The sequence below is a fragment of the Aquarana catesbeiana genome, linkage group LG03 (genome assembly GCF_042186555.1).
Source record: "Aquarana catesbeiana isolate 2022-GZ linkage group LG03, ASM4218655v1, whole genome shotgun sequence".
NCBI lineage: Eukaryota > Metazoa > Chordata > Amphibia > Anura > Ranidae > Aquarana > Aquarana catesbeiana.
Genome location: NC_133326.1, coordinates 123678578 through 123697957, shown reverse-complemented (window position 1 = coordinate 123697957; position 19380 = coordinate 123678578). Strand labels below are relative to the sequence as shown.

At 39.7% G+C, this 19380-nt stretch overlaps 1 protein-coding gene and 1 pseudogene across 1 annotated transcript in view; one reads left to right on the top strand and one right to left on the bottom strand.

Moving 5' to 3' along the window:
* The first annotated feature begins 286 nt into the window (after positions 1–286).
* On the top strand, positions 287–1671 carry LOC141131630 (exosome complex component RRP40 pseudogene; annotated as a pseudogene).
* A 452-nt stretch (positions 1672–2123) lies between these two features.
* Positions 2124–19380, bottom strand: part of RAB8B (RAB8B, member RAS oncogene family) — a 62222-nt gene continuing 44965 nt past the window's right edge. Inside the window, exons 5-8 of the mRNA XM_073619145.1 lie at positions 15647–15736; positions 15448–15513; positions 7412–7462; positions 2124–6482 (exon numbers count right to left, since the gene is read on the bottom strand). Coding sequence (XP_073475246.1) covers positions 6390–6482; positions 7412–7462; positions 15448–15513; positions 15647–15736 — 300 coding nt within the window. The 3' untranslated portion in view covers positions 2124–6389. The remainder of the gene's footprint in view (positions 6483–7411; positions 7463–15447; positions 15514–15646; positions 15737–19380) is intronic.

The window sequence follows — 19380 nt, the reverse complement described above, 5'->3', positions numbered from 1 at the left end:
CAGAATCCTCTGCAGCCTTGCGTTTCCTAAACAGCTTACGCAGCATTTTACCTAGCACAAGCTACACAACACACTACAGAAAAACAGGTCTGCTTCAGTTAAATTATAGCACAGATCCCGGACGAGCCCCCAAATGTTTTGCTTGCGTCTATCTAGCAAGGTTACTCTGTGGCATAAGCAAGGAAGCTGAGATTTCTGCAGTGTGTAAATGTGCTTTACTATAAAAAGATGCTGTACATACAAAAACTATTACAATATTAGGAATACAATACTGACAGATATCTATAACAAGCAAAATGCCTAGCAAACTGAACAGCCTATGATCTATAATAGTACAAATACACTTAAAGGTTACTTATCTTCTGCTACTGTATGTTCGTGATCTCCATTGGCAACGATTCTCCTGGAGCATCAGGCAAGTTTCTTCTATCATGAGTGGCGTCAGATCTTACAGCATGATGGTGTGTGTGTCTCTACTCACCCCTTTTTATGTGTCAGGCTGTTTACCATAGTTACCAAACAGAAAACATACCTGTTTACTGTAGCTGTAGAAACAATGGACTGTTGAAAACGGTCAACTGAATACAAAAATGGTAATTTAACAGTTATTCTTTCAGTTTGAAAGCTGAAAGAATCTCAAACAAGTAATGTCTTACTTGTTTACTGTAGCTATAGAAACAATAGCCTGTTAATTGAACTGTCAAGTGAATACAACAATATCTACCCCCATTGTATAAAACAGCATTTGTTTGAGAAATCTACTCAAGCCAAAAAACTGACAGTAATCTGACCAACTCACTATTGTAATATTGTCCCATGTCTGATTAATATAAAAAAAAAAAAATCATATTTTTAACAAATGCAACACACCAGCATGGCTTCCCTGGCAGTCAGGGATGGGGTGGGTCAGGTGGCGTTACCTGGAGATGTGCTCGTTCTGCCGGCACAGACAGGGGAAGGCTTGCTGTCTGACATCTTCGTCTCCTTCTGGTCGGGTGCGGGTTGTGTGCGGTCCAGGGCTCGCTCGGCATGGAGACAACCTGCAGCTCCCAGAGTGATGAAGCAGAGGGATCCGGCTGTGTACTGGGTGGACTACCAGCAGAAGAGGTATGTGCCTGTTAAAGGGGAACATGTGATTGGAATTGTCACCACCAAGTCTGGAGATATTTTTAAGCTTGATGTTGGAGGTGATCAAGCTTCTTTATCACGCTTGGCCTTTGAAGGTGCAAAAAAAAAAAAAAAACCACACACACCAGACCCAATGTAAAGGTTGGAGACATAGTTTATGGACAGTTCATCGTGGCAAATAAAGACATGGAACCAGAGTTGGCATGTATTGACAGTTCTGGAAAAGTGACTGGGAAGGTGTCATTGGACAAGATGGCTTTAGGTTTAAAGTATCCTTAGGACTAGTAAGAAAGCTTTTAACACCCCAGAATGACATTGTCCAGGAACTGATGAATGTATTTCCATTTGAAATGGTCACTGGAATGAATGGAAGAATATGATTAAGGCTAAAACTATTCAACAAACTAATTGTAGCCAGCTTACTAGAAGCCTGTGAATTTTTGACTGCTGCCCAGAGGAAGCAGGTTTTTGCAAGGTTCTCAGACAGCATGTATTGATCATCCATCCAGATGTAAATGAACCACATAGGATTTGTTTTATGGTATTGAGATACAAATTTTATTTAATTAAAAAAAATTTGGTTCAATGGAAACCTGCCCCCTGCTCAGTCCTGACATGGGTGAAGTTGCCAATCCTCCCAAGTCTCAGCAGCCCCCCTAACAAGTGTCAACATCAAACCCCCCTCCTTCCCTTCTCCCCATTACCAGCCTGGAAGATAGACTGAGTAGTGGTCAAGTGCTTTATAAAAGTGAAATTCAATCTTATATTGCATTTCTATTTTATCATGAATAAAGTGATTATGGTTTACAATGATAATTTAGACTGCACTGATTGGGGATTATCAGCATTCACATACTTAACGGATACAGCTACTGCGCTTGTACATCCCCATTAACAATAACCTTCATCAACCAGAAAATGCCATTACCAGACATTTGGTATAGGGGTATATCCTGTAGTCAGAAGGTAATCAGACACCACAACCTTTTCTTGAATAGGCTTTAATTAGTAAAAGTTTATTATACATGTCTAATGGCACATTACAGAGATGTGCACTGACACAATGGCAGAAACAAGATAATTAGCAGTGTGCTCCTTCATAGAGAAAACAACAAATGTAAAACGGTAACGCAAGTTAAAAAGTTGATAATTTAAGAAATACATTTTAAATACTGAAAATGCAGAGTAGCAAAGAAAAACAAATGATTCAATCTAAAAATACAGGCTCTGGGGCAGTTAAAACAGGAAAATAATACTTTCAAGCCATTTTGTTTTCACTAAGACAATGTGCAAAATAAAATTAAGACACAAATCAGCAGCTTTAGATTCACAACAGAGACTGACGTCATCCTGAGAGTCCAAACAAGCTCAAGTACAATAGTGAGAGAAGTGGTAGAAGAGTCACAAAATTCTGGAAGTATTCAGGATTCCAGGGTCAGGCTTTGTTGGCTTACATAAAAAGGTAAAGAGCACATAAGCAACTCATACTCATGCATACGCACCACACATACAAAAGCAAGAACACCTATCTACATACACCAGCTTTCACAAAAGCTGCTAACATAGATTTACCAGTGCAATATAGATCAGTGGAGAGCAGCCCGTGGATCAAGAACCCAAGCAGGGATCCAAAGTATACAAAGTACGGAGCATACCTCCAAATATTGTGTCGTGATAAAGCCATACCCCCAATCAGCCCAAAACTACGCCCACACGTGTGGACTTTCTCCCATGTTTATAAGCTCCCTTTGGTTATCAGAATGAAAACTAGAATGGCTTGCCAAAAATGGGACAGGCTGGGAGGCATGATACTGGAAATAACTTCTTTATGGATCCTATCACCCCACAATCAGTGTTCAGTAATTTTTACATCACATGCTCCAGTGTCAAAATGACCATTTACCATTGCTTGAAGACATCAAAAACATGCAATTCCAAACAGAACCCAAGATGAGAACAGTCATGTCTAAGAATTTTGGGACCCCCAAATAAAAGCCTTCCATGTAGAATTTGACCCACAGGCTGCACCCCTGAGCTTTAGATCACAGCCAACATAAAATTTAGGTTGGGTAAAAAGTTGGGTGTAGTTCATACAATCATTTGGTTAAGTTTAATATTTTTTCCCTTTGTGAAATAATATAATACATTATCTCTGGCTTTACTATAAAGCCCTTGAAGAACTGCCACTTGGTTCTCTAAAGCTGTTTCTCTTTAGGACATACAGCCTTGTGCACAATACAACTCAGAAAAACGGACAACCTGAGGGGGCACAACAAAATCTATTATTTTTACCAAATATTGGCCTATAACCGCTTTCAAGTTGAAGCCTGTAAAAGTTTATACTGGTTTTCAAAGTTTAGATGGTAAAAGAGCAAAAAATCAATATATGCAAACAAAATATGTCTATATTGTTCCCTGCGGTAAGCAACTACTGGAAAAGGGTGGACTCCAAAGAAATATGTGCATATGCAGTAATAAAGGGGTACCAAGTCATAATTACACACATAGTTGGACTTGATGGACTTGTGTCTTTTTTCAACCTCACCTACTTTGCAACTATGTAAGTCCTAGCGCGAGTGAAGTGATGAGCTGGTTATAAATGACAGACAGCAGAAGAGAAAATTTGTAAGATTTAAGAGTTTTTTTTATCATTATGGAGTAGATGCTGGTCTAGCAGGTGTCACAATAAATGAGAAACTATTTCTGAGCTCCTAAAGTTAAGGTTGGGGCAGTATACTTGTATGCTGGGTAAAAACAAAATGCATATTACCAATTCTCTTCTTCAAAAAAGCCAACCTACATAAGTTTAAAGCTGAGCGCCACCCAAAAGGGGAAGCTCCACTTGTTTTTCTCCCCCATCCGCTGCCACATTCGGCACCTTTTTGGGGAGTACCTGGTTTTGACAGAAACCCACTTCCAGGTGACTTTGCTGCAGCAAACTCATCTTCAAGTTCAGCCCCCCTCCTCCTTCCCCTGCAGCCGGGGCCATTCACAAAATGCAGTGTGCATGCGCAGTAAGAAACCGGCTGTGAAGCTGCAAGACTTCACTGCTGGTTTCACTTACCCGAGATTGCGGCGGCAGCACCCAGAAGCCGATTGATAAATTGGCTCGGGTGAAGACACCACTGGATTTGTGGACAGATGGGTGTCCTAATATTAAAAGTCAGCAGCTAAAGTATTTGTAGCTGCTGACTTAGTTTTTTCTGAAGGAGCCCAGAGCTCTGCTTTAATTGGCCATTATAAACTCTGATACACTGAAACTGCACTTCCAAACAGGTCCACCAAATGTAAAACATGATTCCTTCTGTAGGAGGACTCTAAACTATTTTGTAGAATGAGTGCATAAATAAATCCTTGTCTTAAAGGGGCAGTGCCCCTGGCGGTATGTAGTAAAGAAAGAAAATATTAAATGAACCAGTGACATATCTATCCTCTTTAAGCCAGTGCAACTTTTAAACATCTCCTAAAAAGAGCATATGTATTCCAGTCATTAACCATGTCCTAATAATGGTGCGTCTCAGTATCTACACAATCAATATTTGAGGCACAATCTTTTGCTTTAAAAAAAAAAAGCTTAGCTTTTAACTATTGAGGGATACAACCATTAACATCTCTAACTGCGTTCTGTTCTCAGCGGCTCCACCTGGGCTGTACCCCAGCTGCCTTACACAAGGGTTCGGTGGGCATCAAAATACAAATGTTGGTAGCTTGTTTCTGGACAAACTATTTCAGATCAGCTTAGAATGACAAACTCATTACTCCTAACCCACCGATGTGAAACCTTTGCAGAGTTTGTACAATATATCCACTATTGTTGAATTCATTGCACCCAAACCATGCCCACGCACAGGAACAGGTGATCTTAACAGTTTACATGCTTGGAGCCCTACCCACACATTTCTAAAATCACATAGGTGACAATAGAATAAGTCATTTTAATGCAACCTCACCTTAGAACACAATAACCATATTGGCTATTATGATACTGATCAGCTGCCAGATTAAAGTCCCATGCTCCAGACATTAATCAGATTCCATAATGGCTGGACCTGCAATAAACCATGCCTGAGCACATTAGGGACACAATGGCAGTCACGTTCATCCATAGTAGAGCACAGGGAGTCATTGCCTCTCTAATAACAGGTCAGTTGATGCTTCCATAGGTTAGAATTACTTGGCTCTGTATAAAACAATCAAAGGTAAAACAAATCTCTAAACTTGTGCTTATCACTCACACATACAGTCAAGTTGGCTCAAAAGACAGACAAGGACAACCCACTCATTCCTAGGCAGACAATCATAAGACAGAATATGACGATATTCACATTGAAGCAGGTGACAGATGATGGACGGTGAAATTACTCTTGGTCTGGGAAGGTATGTTTGCATGTTTATTCATGGAGCAGGATTATGATCACTTGTCTAATAAGGGAAGCAAAATGCAAAAGGATCATGTCATATATGGCAGCTAATGTGAGAGGTCTACACAGACTGCCTCTTGGGCTACAATGCGTGGTCTGAAGAGTGTCAAGTGCACTAAACACATTCAAACCAAATATAAAATTCCTAACTGATTTACAGAGAATATATCTTATTTGCATCAGAGTAACTTTATTATGGCTAAATTTCAGAATGTGTGTGGGGTCTGAGGATGACCCTGCATGATCAACGCCACTACTCTGCAGATAATTCTTACTTTGTTCCAATGCTGTACCTACAAGTTTTGCACCTTGCATGACCAATGCATTCATTCCAATGCATCACAAAGTCCACAGGCAGAAAACAAGATTAGCAGGTCTTGAAATAGCAAGAGGTTACCACTACATAAATTAAGGCCACCCTGCTTCTTTATAATCTTAATACACGCTTTAAAATTAAAAAAGATTAAAACGGATGGCATGGTAGATCATGGATGTTTACATAGGAAATTCTAGAAACATTTGATTAACCATGCCAGCCAATGATCAGGCAACAAAATACAATGGTGCACTTTGAGGACTAAAACACCTTCAAAAAATGGAAAAAAAAAAAAAAAGTTTACGCTCGTCTGTTTGTTCCATTTTTCTTTCAAAGTGTATGAAAAGGCTTCCCACAATAATCTTCCACTTCAGAAATCCATAACGGCAACTGTCTCATATCTGGCGCTTTCAGCAAACTGCATGTTTTACCCCCAGAGGCCTTTGCAGCACCTGTGCTTGGCTAGAAGCCAGTCGATCAGGTGTGCCACAGTCCATCCCCTTTCTTCCATGTGCTACAGTTCATCAAAGTAACACACAACGAAAGAAACTGCTCTTCTTTGACGACTTCTCTGTAATTTTTACTGGACCTCCTCCACTCGGGGAGCTGCTTTCATTCTGGAAAAGAAAACATTGAAAACAGCCTAAATTGCAGCAACTTCTGTTTTTTTTGGTGCTGGCTCTATTGCAAGAAGGACAATCAATCGCGTAGAAAAAAAGAGAACCCAATTCAGGGTGATCTAGAAACCTCTCTAAAAGCCCAACTGATAACAGAATGGGGTGGGGTTAGGGTTACCCTTTGCACCACTATATTTTGTTTACTATGTGGGCCAGTTGAGATTTCTCTTCACTTCCTGACCCTGAGACTCCTAACAGAAGTTATAATTCTTCCCCACTTGAAAAAAAAAAAAGAAAAAAAAAAAAAAAGTGGACTAATCACTAAGGAATACACTGTGCCATAGATATCCACAAGCCAGATGCAGATCACCGAGGACTCGTTGCTCACAGAGATCTAAGGTTTGATTAATAAGTAAAGCAGGGTACACACACCCTTTTTTTTGTTCAACCAGCAGGTTGAATGTAAAAAAAAAAAAAAAAAAAAAAAAAAAAAACAACCCCACACATGATGTTGGCTGTACTGATCAAATGCTGGGTTTCCAGCATGACCGTTGGACAGAAACCGGTTATTAGATCGGCTTGTGTTGAACAGACCACAGGTAGAAATGTATTAATAGTTGGTCAGTTCCTGCTGAACGTGTGTACCCAGCTTAAGGACGATAAATATCAGTCACATGCAGATCACCGAAGAAACAGACCATGTAATTGCTTTAAAAGATATCTGAGGTAGGCTAATACCCAAGTAAGCAAGTTGAATGCTGTAAAAAGGTAATGCAGAGTTAAAACTCCTGCCTGCTAGCTGGACAAACTGGCTCCTGCATTCTAAAGTAATATGCAAAAGTACCTACAGAAATAACGCAGCTGTCAAAAATATGACCCTACACGATTCCCTTTTATAATACTGCTTATAAATATATAAATATACACACCATTTTTCTGTTAAGTTTTGTCATGATGTCTCGACCAAGAGTAAAAAATGCCTTAAAACAGAGAAAAAAAGAAGAAGAAATGCTCAATAGATATCTACAGGTGGAAGGGTAATATTCTGGTTTAAAAATTAAAGCAAAGAAACAGAAAACAAAATTCCAGGTGAACTATAAACCTTAGCAATATCCTTATCTGCTTCTGTTCTATAGATAATGAGAGGTTATATTCTACCTTTATACACTTAGGCTGGCCATCAATTATACAATTTTACTTTAGATTTACCAAAACCATATAATATGAGGTCAAACCTAAACACTTTCAATTTGTATACAATCAGGCAGTCCCCTGCACTACATAGTTGAAGGTAAATCTAAAAGGAAATTGAATAACGTATGGGCAGCCATACCAATACCCTAAAAATTGGAATGGCCCAAGCAGAAAGGTTGGTTTTTATTACAACCACATGATCAGTCCCTGGATTGTAATGAAGAACAATGAACTTCAACACTGCTTTAGACATAATAAAAAAAAAAAAAAAAAAAAAAAAAAAAAAGAAGTATAAAACTAGAGTGTCTACAAACTGAAAAAAAAATACCATGGTTGCCCTTAAAGGAAAAGTAGTATTCTTTGGGCAAGTCCAATTTCTGTACAGCTATCGCTTTTGAATTTCAGCAAGAGAATGTGTAACCACTGAACAGAGGCACAGTAACCACTAGGGGGCAATATTTCTGCTTGAAAAATATCTTACTTAGTGATGCTGTAAAAAATATGAAATTGAAATCATACAATCCCATTTTAAAAATATAAACATAATATAATCTCCTGTGAGTGATAAGAAATATTCAATGATTTTTTTGGGGCTTTTCATAGGACACCAAAAAGGACCCAAATACCACTAATAAAAGGGTGAATGGCTCAGTAAACAGTTTCAGGCTTATTTTTTATCACAGGTTAATGTACTAACCCAAAAGTGGTACCCATTGTTCCATTTAGACCATGCTATGCCATCCCATTCATTTCAACTGTTGCCAGACAGCGCAAAGCAAACCGTGGCAGCAACAGAGCCTTTGATGCTCTTCTGCATCTAGCATCCCTATGAACTCATTACCATCTATAGATTGCAATTAAAGCAAATGTCCTATAAACTATTCTTCTCTTTACCACCTCTCTATCAGTATTAAAACTGCCTACATTAATCATGTAATGCTTTATAGGCATTGCATGTCCTATTCATTACAACCCCAAGTCTCCAAAAGTTGGACATGGTGTAAAATCTACATAATAGAATGCAATGATTTTCAAATCTCAAATCCATATTTTATTCACAATAGAAAACATATCAAAAGTTTAAACTGAGATAATGTACCATTTTAAGAAAAATAAGGTAATTTTAAAATTAATGGTAGCAACACGGCTCAAAAAAAAGTTGACAGGGCAACAGAAAGCTGGCAAAATACAACCCCAGTTCCAAAAAAGTTGGGATAGGGCCTTGTTTACCAACCTGAAGTATCCTGTCTTCTTAACAGTCTGAAAGCATCTGGGAACTGAAGAGACCAGTCGCTGGAGTTTTGAGAGAGGAATGTTCTCCTGATATAGGATTCTAACTGCTCCTGGGTTGTCTGTCATATTTTTTGTTCAAAACGCACCAAATATTTTCGATTGGTGAAAGGTATGGATTCAGGCAGGCCAGTTAAGCACCTGGACTCTTCCACATGAAAGTATGCGGTTTAACGTTGTCCTGCTGAAATATGCAAAGCCTTCCCTGAAAAAGATGTAGTCTGGATGGGAGCATATGCTGCTCTAAAACCTGAAATTAGAGAATATATACGATAGATATATAGATTATATCTATCCATCTCATCTCTATCCATCTCATATCTATCCATCAGCATTGATAGTGCCTTTCCAGACTTGCAAGCTTCCCCTTCCATACATACTGATGCACCCCCATACTTTCAGAGAGGCAGGCTTTAGAACTGAATACTGATAAGCCAGAAGGTCCCTTCTCCTTATTAGTCCAAGATGTGGCGCCCATGGTCCCCAAAACGAATGTTATATTTCGATTTGTCAGACCACAGAAGTGTTTTTCACTTTGCAACAGACCATTTTAAAGTAGCTTTGGCCCAAAGAAAATGGTAGAGTTTCTGGGTCATGTGCAGATATGGCTTCTTCTTTCCAAGATAGAGCTTTTACTTACATTGTTGGATGGCATGGCGAACTGCATTCAAAGACAGTGATTTTGGAAGTATTCCTGAGCCCATGCAATGATGTTCAGCACAGAATTATATCCGTTTTTGATGCAGTGCTGTCTGAGGGTTCAAAGACCACGGGCATTTAATACTGCGTTTCGGCCTTAACCCTTGCGCACAGATTTCTCCAGATTCCCTGAAATCTTTTGATATTATGTACTGTAGGATGATATATTTAAAGTCTTTGCATTTTTGCACTGAGGAACATTATTCTGAAATTGGTAAACTTTTCCCCATCTTTACATCTGAGGCACTCTGACTCTTTAAGATGCTCTTTTTATAGCCAGCCTTGTTACTGACCTGTTGCCAATTAACCCATTTATTTGCAAAATGTTCTTCCAGCTCTTCCTGGTTAGTACCACTCACTTTGCCAGCTCTTTGTTGCCCTGTATCAACTTTGAGACGTGTTGCTTCCATCAATTAAAAAAAATTACCTTATTTTTCTTAAAATAGTACATTTTCTCAGTTTAAACATTTGATATGTTTTCTATTTTCTCTAGTGAATAAAATATGGGTTTATGAGATTTGCAAATCATTACATTCTTTTTTATGTACAGAGTCCAAACCTTTTTGGAGTTGGTTTTGTACAAAAATTCTTGGAAAATTGGGTACATGACCAATTTAACTCCAGACGGCAGCTATCCTCAAACAGTTAAAGATAACCACAATATACAAGGATGCAACAAGAAATCACAGAGCTACCTATTACCAGTATGCCAATATACCTGCTTAAAGCGGTGTCTCATATTCAGAATTGTGTGGGCAGCCATTGCTGACCTTTTTTGGAAACAAGTGTATAACAAATGTAGTAAGAACTAAAGTATAGAGTTGTACTGGTTCTGTAGCTCAGAAAGAACTTTAACTGCTTGCAGTTGTACTGTGGCATTAAGGCTCGGTTGCGCAAATTGCTGTCATGTTACGCTGCTTCTTTATGTGGCCACTAGGGGCACGCGTGCCCGCTGTTCGCCCCCTGGAGCCGATGCGAGTGCCCGGCGGTTGTGATGACCGCTAGGCTCCCGCGATCACTCATGACAAGGCGAGAACCGGGATCTCTGTGTTTACACTGAGGGGAGAAGAGACAGATTGTGTGTTCATACTAAGTATACAAAGCATGAACACCGATCTATCTTAGTTAGAACACGTAGCAGGGAACACAGTTAACCCCTTGATTGCCCCCTAGTGTTAACCCCTTCACTGCCAGTGACATTTTTACAGTAATCAATGCATTTTTTTATAGCACTGATCGCTGTACAAATGCCAATGGTTCCAAAATGTAAAAATGTGTCAATTGTCCGATGTGTCCGCCATAATGTTGCAGAAAAAAATAAATAAAAATCGCAGATCGTCAACATTACTATAATACCCAAGTGTCCTAAATGCTATCGCCCTCTGCACGAGGAACACCTCCACCGCGCCAAAGTTGCCCTCCTAAAAAACTATTATGAACAATACAAACACCAGTGAAAGTGGTATAGTTTAAACTAATCGGTATAGAAAATGTTGAGCTGCCCCTTTAAATGGCAATAAGAAACAATGGTAAATAAAATTTAATCCCATATATCGGCTGTATACCAAAAATGGACAGCCGACATGCAGGGTAAATTAAAGGCGCTCAGAAACACTTCAAATGTAACTAGGTTGTATCAACATTTATGACAATGTCTGGTGATTATGCAAATTCCCTGGATATATATATATATATAAAATATATATATCAGTGTACCTAAAAATAAAGTGATGGTGAAACCCTTTATCTATGAATCAATCACCTGGATGTGATACACCTCTGATGAACACAAGCAAAAAATGAATAGTATTGTATACTAAACCGCATACAATAGTGGTGACACCCTCTAATACTAAATTAATGATCTGAGTGTGCCATGCTGGATTAACAACATGCCTCAGAAGTGCATATAAAAATCAAAGCAAAACTGTGCTAAACAAATTATATAATAGTGATGTGATCTAATTAGTGAGTCAATTAGTGGGGTGTATCACACCCCTATCAATCGGCTGATTGACTAGGTACAATTCATATGATAACCATAATATTGATACCCCCTCCTAATGAATAAGTTACCTGTGTACGACACACTAAATGAGTGGCGAACCACACACACAAAAAAAATTAAAGGAAATGGAATAAACGAAAATTATCCACCTCTGTACTGTGAAATAATCACAAACCTTTTAACGTGACAGCAATGTAATTATGTGACAATCATGCATATGGTTCAGTTCATGCTGCAAAGTTCAAAACTCTAAATACAGTCCATGAATAGAACCAGCCTTCAGTGGGCTGTAGGTGATTTAAACTGGTGACGGTGAAAAAAATTTTTTTTTTTATATAATAAATCCAGTGCTCCACACAAATGATTCTCCAGTGAACAAATATCAACTTGTTGAGTAGCTCCGTGTTTCTTCCACCTCACCACTGTGCTAGTGAATCGCACTCTCCAGACCTGCACTCACCGAAAAATTGCGCCCGCACTCTCATGCAAGGCAAACCAGCTTTCTTTACCACACTCACGGGCAAATATTGTATACGAGGTTTCACAGGAATGATGTTCAATGGATCCACATAAAAGAGAAGGAGTGCTCCAATAGTGTAATTCAGTAACAACAATTTATTAAAATCACTGCAAACTTCATACATAGCACTCACATTTGGAAAACTTGAAAAAGCTCAACACTTGTGATAAAATCCAAACTTCAACTCAGTGGATGCAATAATAACAATGGTCACGGCGGACCCGAGGTGTACAGCTACTAGATGTGCTCTCACCCCTCCCTCGGGATACCTCCGTCTCTCCGTGCGCTCGTATCCTATTCTCCTGTGTGGCTACCAGCAAGTACGTCACAACTCACAGCCACGCGTGGGGGGCGTGGCTGTGAGTTGTGACGTACTTGCTGGTAGCCACACAGGAGAATAGGATACGAGCGCACGGAGAGACGGAGGTATCCCGAGGGAGGGGTGAGAGCACATCTAGTAGCTGTACACCTCGGGTCCGCCGTGACCATTGTTATTATTGCATCCACTGAGTTGAAGTTTGGATTTTATCACAAGTGTTGAGCTTTTTCAAGTTTTCCAAATGTGAGTGCTATGTATGAAGTTTGCAGTGATTTTAATAAATTGTTGTTACTGAATTACACTATTGGAGCACTCCTTCTCTTTTATGTGGATCCATTGAACATCATTCCTGTGAAACCTCGTATACAATATTTGCCCGTGAGTGTGGTAAAGAAAGCTGGTTTGCCTTGCATGAGAGTGCGGGCGCAATTTTTCGGTGAGTGCAGGTCTGGAGAGTGCGATTCACTAGCACAGTGGTGAGGTGGAAGAAACACGGAGCTACTCAACAAGTTGATATTTGTTCACTGGAGAATCATTTGTGTGGAGCACTGGATTTATTATATATAAAAAAAATTTTTTTTCACCGTCACCAGTTTAAATCACCTACAGCCCACTGAAGGCTGGTTCTATTCATGGACTGTATTTAGAGTTTTGAACTTTGCAGCATGAACTGAACCATATGCATGATTGTCACATAATTACATTGCTGTCACGTTAAAAGGTTTGTGATTATTTCACAGTACAGAGGTGGATAATTTTCGTTTATTCCATTTCCTTTAATTTTTTTTGTGTGTGTGGTTCGCCACTCATTTAGTGTGTCGTACACAGGTAACTTATTCATTAGGAGGGGGTATCAATATTATGGTTATCATATGAATTGTACCTAGTCAATCAGCCGATTGATAGGGGTGTGATACACCCCACTAATTGACTCACTAATTAGATCACATCACTATTATATAATTTGTTTAGCACAGTTTTGCTTTGATTTTTATATGCACTTCTGAGGCATGTTGTTAATCCAGCATGGCACACTCAGATCATTAATTTAGTATAAGAGGGTGTCACCACTATTGTATGCGGTTTAGTATACAATACTATTCATTTTTTGCTTGTGTTCATCAGAGGTGTATCACATCCAGGTGATTGATTCATAGATAAAGGGTTTCACCATCACTTTATTTTTAGGTACACTGATATATATATTTTATATATATATATCCAGGGAATTTGCATAATCACCAGACATTGTCATAAATGTTGATACAACCTAGTTACATTTGAAGTGTTTCTGAGCGCCTTTAATTTACCCTGCATGTCGGCTGTCCATTTTTGGTATACAGCCGATATATGGGATTAAATTTTATTTACCATCGTCAACATTACTAGTAAAAAAAAAAAAATAAAAAAAAAAAAAATATAATAATAATAATAATAATAATAATAATTAAAAATGCTATAAATCTATCCCCTATTTTGTAGGCGCTATAACTTTTGCGCAAACCAATCAATATACACTTATTGCGATTTTTATTAAAAAAATATGTAGAAGAATACATATTGGCCTAAACAGAAAAAAAAAAAAAGAAAAAAGAAAAAATGGGGATATTTATTATAGCAAAAAGTACAAGATATTGTGTTTTTTTCAAAATTGGTGCTTTGTTTATAGCGCAAAAATAAAAACTGCAGAGATGATCAAATACCACCAAAAGAAAGCTCTATTTGTGGGGGAAAAAAGGACGTCAATTTTGTTTGGGTACAATTGTCAGTTAAAGTGACGTAGTGCGGAACCGCAAAAAACGGCCTGGTCATTTAGAAGCCAAATCTTCCAGGGCTGAAGCGGTTAAAATGTATTTGAATTTTTAAAGGATACAAAAAAGGTTACTACATAAAAAGCACAATCTTGAAATATATCATAAGAGACATTTTGTAATTTCCAGGTTTGACTTCAATTATTGCATACTTGTTCCTCAAAAAGGAGCTGAAGCCAGAGGATGAGAATGACAGACATTCAGGAAACATTTTTGGAAGGACAGCAGCCTATATATTTATCTTGTGACAGGCTTGCTCCAATATTGTATAAAGGTGATGGGCACTCCCCCCCCCCCCCCCCCAAAAAAAAAAAAGTGAAGATAAACAGTAATTGCCTACAGACACCAAATGGTTGTAGTTATACATATGTACAAATGCCAGTGGGGGGAGGACATCCTTAGTGTATATTTCATAGAAAGCTGCAAGCAGGTAGGGTCTGTCTCTTCTGCAATAATAAAGAGTTTTGTTCCACTTCAACTGCTTGCTTACTGGGCACTTAAACTACCTTCCTGCCCAGGCCAATTTTCAGCTTTTAGCGCTCTCGCACTTTGAATGACAAGTGTGGGTTCATGCAACACTGTACCCATATGAAATTTTTACAATTATTTTTCACACAAATAGAGCTTTCTTTTGGTGGTATTTAATCACTACTGGGTTTTTTACTTTTTTTGCTAAAGAAAAAAAAAAAAAAAAAAAAATATTTGAATAAAAACAGTTTCATAGTTTGTTATAAAATTTAAAAAACAGGCAATTTTTCTCCTTCATTGGGGTGCGCTGATGAGGCTGTACTGATGGACACTGATAAGCGGCACTGGAGGGCACTCTCCCTGTTTGGGACTTATGTCCCTCTGTCAGAAGCCCGTAATTGGCATTTTTTTTTCCCCGTCACCATGTTTTTTTTGGTTTCAGGATAACTGAGGAACGAAGCAGCAGACAGAAATTACATTTAGTGCTCTTAATTGAGACAAGTACACGCTATAGAGTGATATGCTTTGTTCATATTTCATGTCTGATGTTTACAACCACTTTAATTATGCAAAGTTATGTGAACAGTATAGTGCTCATTATTGCCTTATACCATGGCTTTGGTAAATATTGAGGACTCCATTTAGCATGCACTTACCTCCTCCACATTGATGCTAGATTTTGCACTTGTCTCAAGGAACTTGATTCCATAATCAATGGCAAGCTGGAATGCAACATACAAATACATAAAAACCAAGGAAAATGTTACCATGTTACCACGCCAATAGCTAGATTGTCCATCAAATATCAGAACATTTCAAGCAGTAAAAAAAATATAGAAAAGGTGAGCCACTTACTTTCTCTCCCCTTTCTCGTGACACCTGTCTTTTGTCATTCATGTCACACTTATTGCCGAGAATCATCCGTTCCACATCAGATGAAGCGTGCTGTGGGGGGAATTGTGTGCACAAGCATATGTTACGTCAAAGTCAAAATGTATGCCTTTTCTGTAATGTATAGTCCATCCGCAAAATATTCATGGTGCTTCACTTTTTCCACATTTTGTTGTTACAGCCTTATTACAAAATGGATTCAATTAATTATTTTCTTCAAAATTCTACAAACAATACCCCATAATGACAATGTGAAAGAAGTTTGACATTTTTGCAAATTTATTAAAAATAAAAAAAATTCTATGTACATAAGTATTTACAGCCTTTGCCACGACAGTCAAAACTGAGCTCAGGTGCATCCTGGTTCCACTGATCATCTTTGAGATGTTTCTACAATTGATTGGAGACCACCTGTGGTAAATTCAGTTGATTGGACATGATTTTGAAAGGCATACCTGTCTATACAAGGTCCTATGGTAAGGCTACTCTCACACTGTGGCGGGAGGGTTAGCGGTAAAGCGGTGCTAATTTTAACGCCGCTTTACCGCTGTAATATCGGCGCTTTTCAGCCGCTAGCGGGGTGCTTTTAACCCCCGCTAACGGCCGAATAAAGGGTCAATAGCGCCAGCAAAGCTGCCAAAGTGCTTTGCAGGCGCTTCGGCAGTGGTGGCTATTGATTTCAATGGCAGGGGCGGTGGAGAAGCAGTGTATTCACCGCTCCCACACCGCCCGAAAGATGCTGCTTGCAGGACTTTAACGTCCTGCAAGCACACTGCTCCAGTGTGAAAGCACTCGGGCTTTCACACTGGGGCTGCAGGGGAGGTGTTTTTCAGGCGCTATTTTTAGCCCTTTAGTGCCTGAAAAACGCCCCACTGTGAAAGGGGTCTTAACAATGCATGTCAGAGCACAAACCAAGCCATAAAGTCCAAGGAATTGTCTGTAGATCTCCAAGACAGGATTGTATCGAGGCACAGATCGGAGGAAAGGTACAGAAACATTTCTGCAGCATTGAAGGTCCGAATTAGCACAATAGCCTCCATCTGTAAATGAAAGAAGTTTGGAACCAACAGGACTCTTCCTAGAGCACTCCACCTGGCCAAACTGAGCAATCGGGGGAGAAGGGCCTTAGTCAGGCAGGTGACAGAAAACCCGATGGTCACTCTGACAGAGCTCCAGCGTTTCTCTGTAGAGAGAGGAGAACCTTCCAGAAGAACAACCATCTCTGCAGTACTCCAGCAATCAGGCCTGTATGGTAGAGTGGCCAGATGGAAGCCTCTCCTTAGTAAAAGGCACAAGACAGCCCACCTGGAGTTTGCCAAAAGGCACCTGAAGGACTCTCAGATCATGAGAAACAAAATTCTCTTGTCTGATGAAACAAAGATTGAACTGCCTGAATGGAAAGCGTCATGTCTGGAGGAAAACAAGCACCGCTCATCACCTGGCCAATACCATCCCTACAGTGAAGCATGATAGTGGCAGCATTGCGCTGTTGGAATGTTTTTCAGTGACGGGAACTGAGTGACTAGTCAGGACCGAGGGAAAGATGAATGCAGCAATGTACAGAGACAACCTTAATGGAAACCTGCTCCAGAGCGCTCTTGACCTCAGACTGGGGTGAAGGTTCATCTTCCAACAGGACAACAACCCTAAACACACAGCCAAGAAAATAAAGGAGTGGCTATGGGACAGGACAACTCTGAATTTCCTTGAGTAGCCCAGCCAGAGTCCATACTTGAACCCGATTGAACATCTCTGGAGAAATCTGAAAATGGTTGTGCACCGATGCTCTCCATCCAACCTGATGGAGCTCGAGGAGGTCCCGCAAAGAAGAAATGGGGGAACAGCCCAAAAATAGGTGTGCCAAGCTTGCAGCATCATACGGAAAGACTTGAGGCGGGAATTGGTGCCAAAAGGTGCTTCAACAAAGTATTGAGCAAAGGCTGTGAATACTTATATACATGTGATTGTTTTCTTTCTATTTTTAATAAATGAGCAAAGATTTCAAACAAATTTCTTTCACGTTGTCATGGGGTATTGTTTGCTGAATTTTGAGGAACATAATTCATTTAATCCATTTTGGAATAAGGCTGTAACATAACAAAATGTATAAAAAGTGAAGCGCTGTGAATACTTTCTGGATGCACTGTACCATTAGCTTACCTACATGCCAATTTAAATATACATATTTGTTGGCTTATAAAATAAGCTGCCAATAAATGCAGGAGATTAAGAACAAGCGCCTCCCAGATGTCTAACCTCATTGAGGAGCACTGAGCCAGCCTGAAAGCACCAGATACAGTACTGTGCCTAAACATTAAGGCTACTTTTACACTGAGGCGCTTTACAGGCGCTAAAAATAGTGCCTGCAAAGCGCCTCTCCTGTCACTGCAGTGTGAAAGCCCGAGGGCTTTCTCACTGGAGCGGTGTGCTTGCAGGACGTTAAAAACAGTCCTGCAAGCAGCACCTTTGAGGTGCTTTAGGAGCGATGTATACAACGTTCCTAAAGCTTATTGAAATCTATAGGCAGCGCCTGCAAAGTGTGCGGCACTTTGCGGGCACTTATAAACCCTTTATTCGGCCGCTAGCAGGGGTTAAAAGTGCCCCACTAGTGGCCGAAAAGCACCTATAAGACAACGGTAAAGCAAAATTCCATGGTAAAGGGCTACATTGACTTTGGACTTGATAAAACACAGTGGACCAACACCAGCAGGTGACATGGCTTCCCAAATCATCACTGACTGGAAACTTCACACTGGACCTCATGCAACTTGGATTCTGTGCCTCTCCACTCTTCCTCCTGACTCTGGGACCTTGATTTTCAAATTAAATGCAAAATTTACTTTCATCCAAAAAGAGGACTTTGGACCACTGAGCAACAGTCCAGCCCCTTTTCTCCTTAGCCCAGATAAGACACTTCTGACATTGTCTCTGGTTCAGGAGTAGCTTGACAAGGAATGCAACAGTTGTAGCCCATGTCCTGGATACTTCTGTGTGTGACGGCTCTTGAAGCACTGACACCAGCCGTAGTCCATTCCTTGTAAATCTCCCACATATTCTTAAATGGCCTTTACTTCAGTCCGCTCAAGGCTGCAGTTATCCCTGTTGCTTCTGCACATTTTTCTACCACATTTTTTCATTCCCCTCAACTCTCCATTAATATGCCTGGCTACAGCAATCTGAACAGCCAGATTCTTTAGCAATGACCTTTTTTGACTTACGGTCCTTGTGGAAGGTGTTCAGGACTGTCTTCTGGAAAACAGTCTTCCCCATGATTGTGTAACCTCCTGAACCAGACTGAGAGACCATTTAAAGCAGGGGTCTCAAACTGGCGGCCCTCCAGCTGTTGTGAAACTACAAGTCCCATGAGGCATTGCAAGGCTGACAGCTACAAGCATAACTCCCTCAGACAGAGGCATGATGGGACTTGTAGTTCCATAACAGCTGGAGGGCCACCAGTTTAAGACCCCTGACTTAAAGGCTCAGGAAACCTTTACAGGTGTAAGTTAATTAGCTGATTAGAGTAGGACACCATGAGTCTAAAGCTTCTCTCAACTTTTTCACAATATTAATATATTTTCTGAGATACTGAATTTTGGGTTTTCACTAGCTGTAAGCTATATTCTTTAAAATTAAAAGAAAGAAATGCTTGGAAAATATCACTCTGTATGTAATGAATCTATATGAGTTTTACTTTCTGA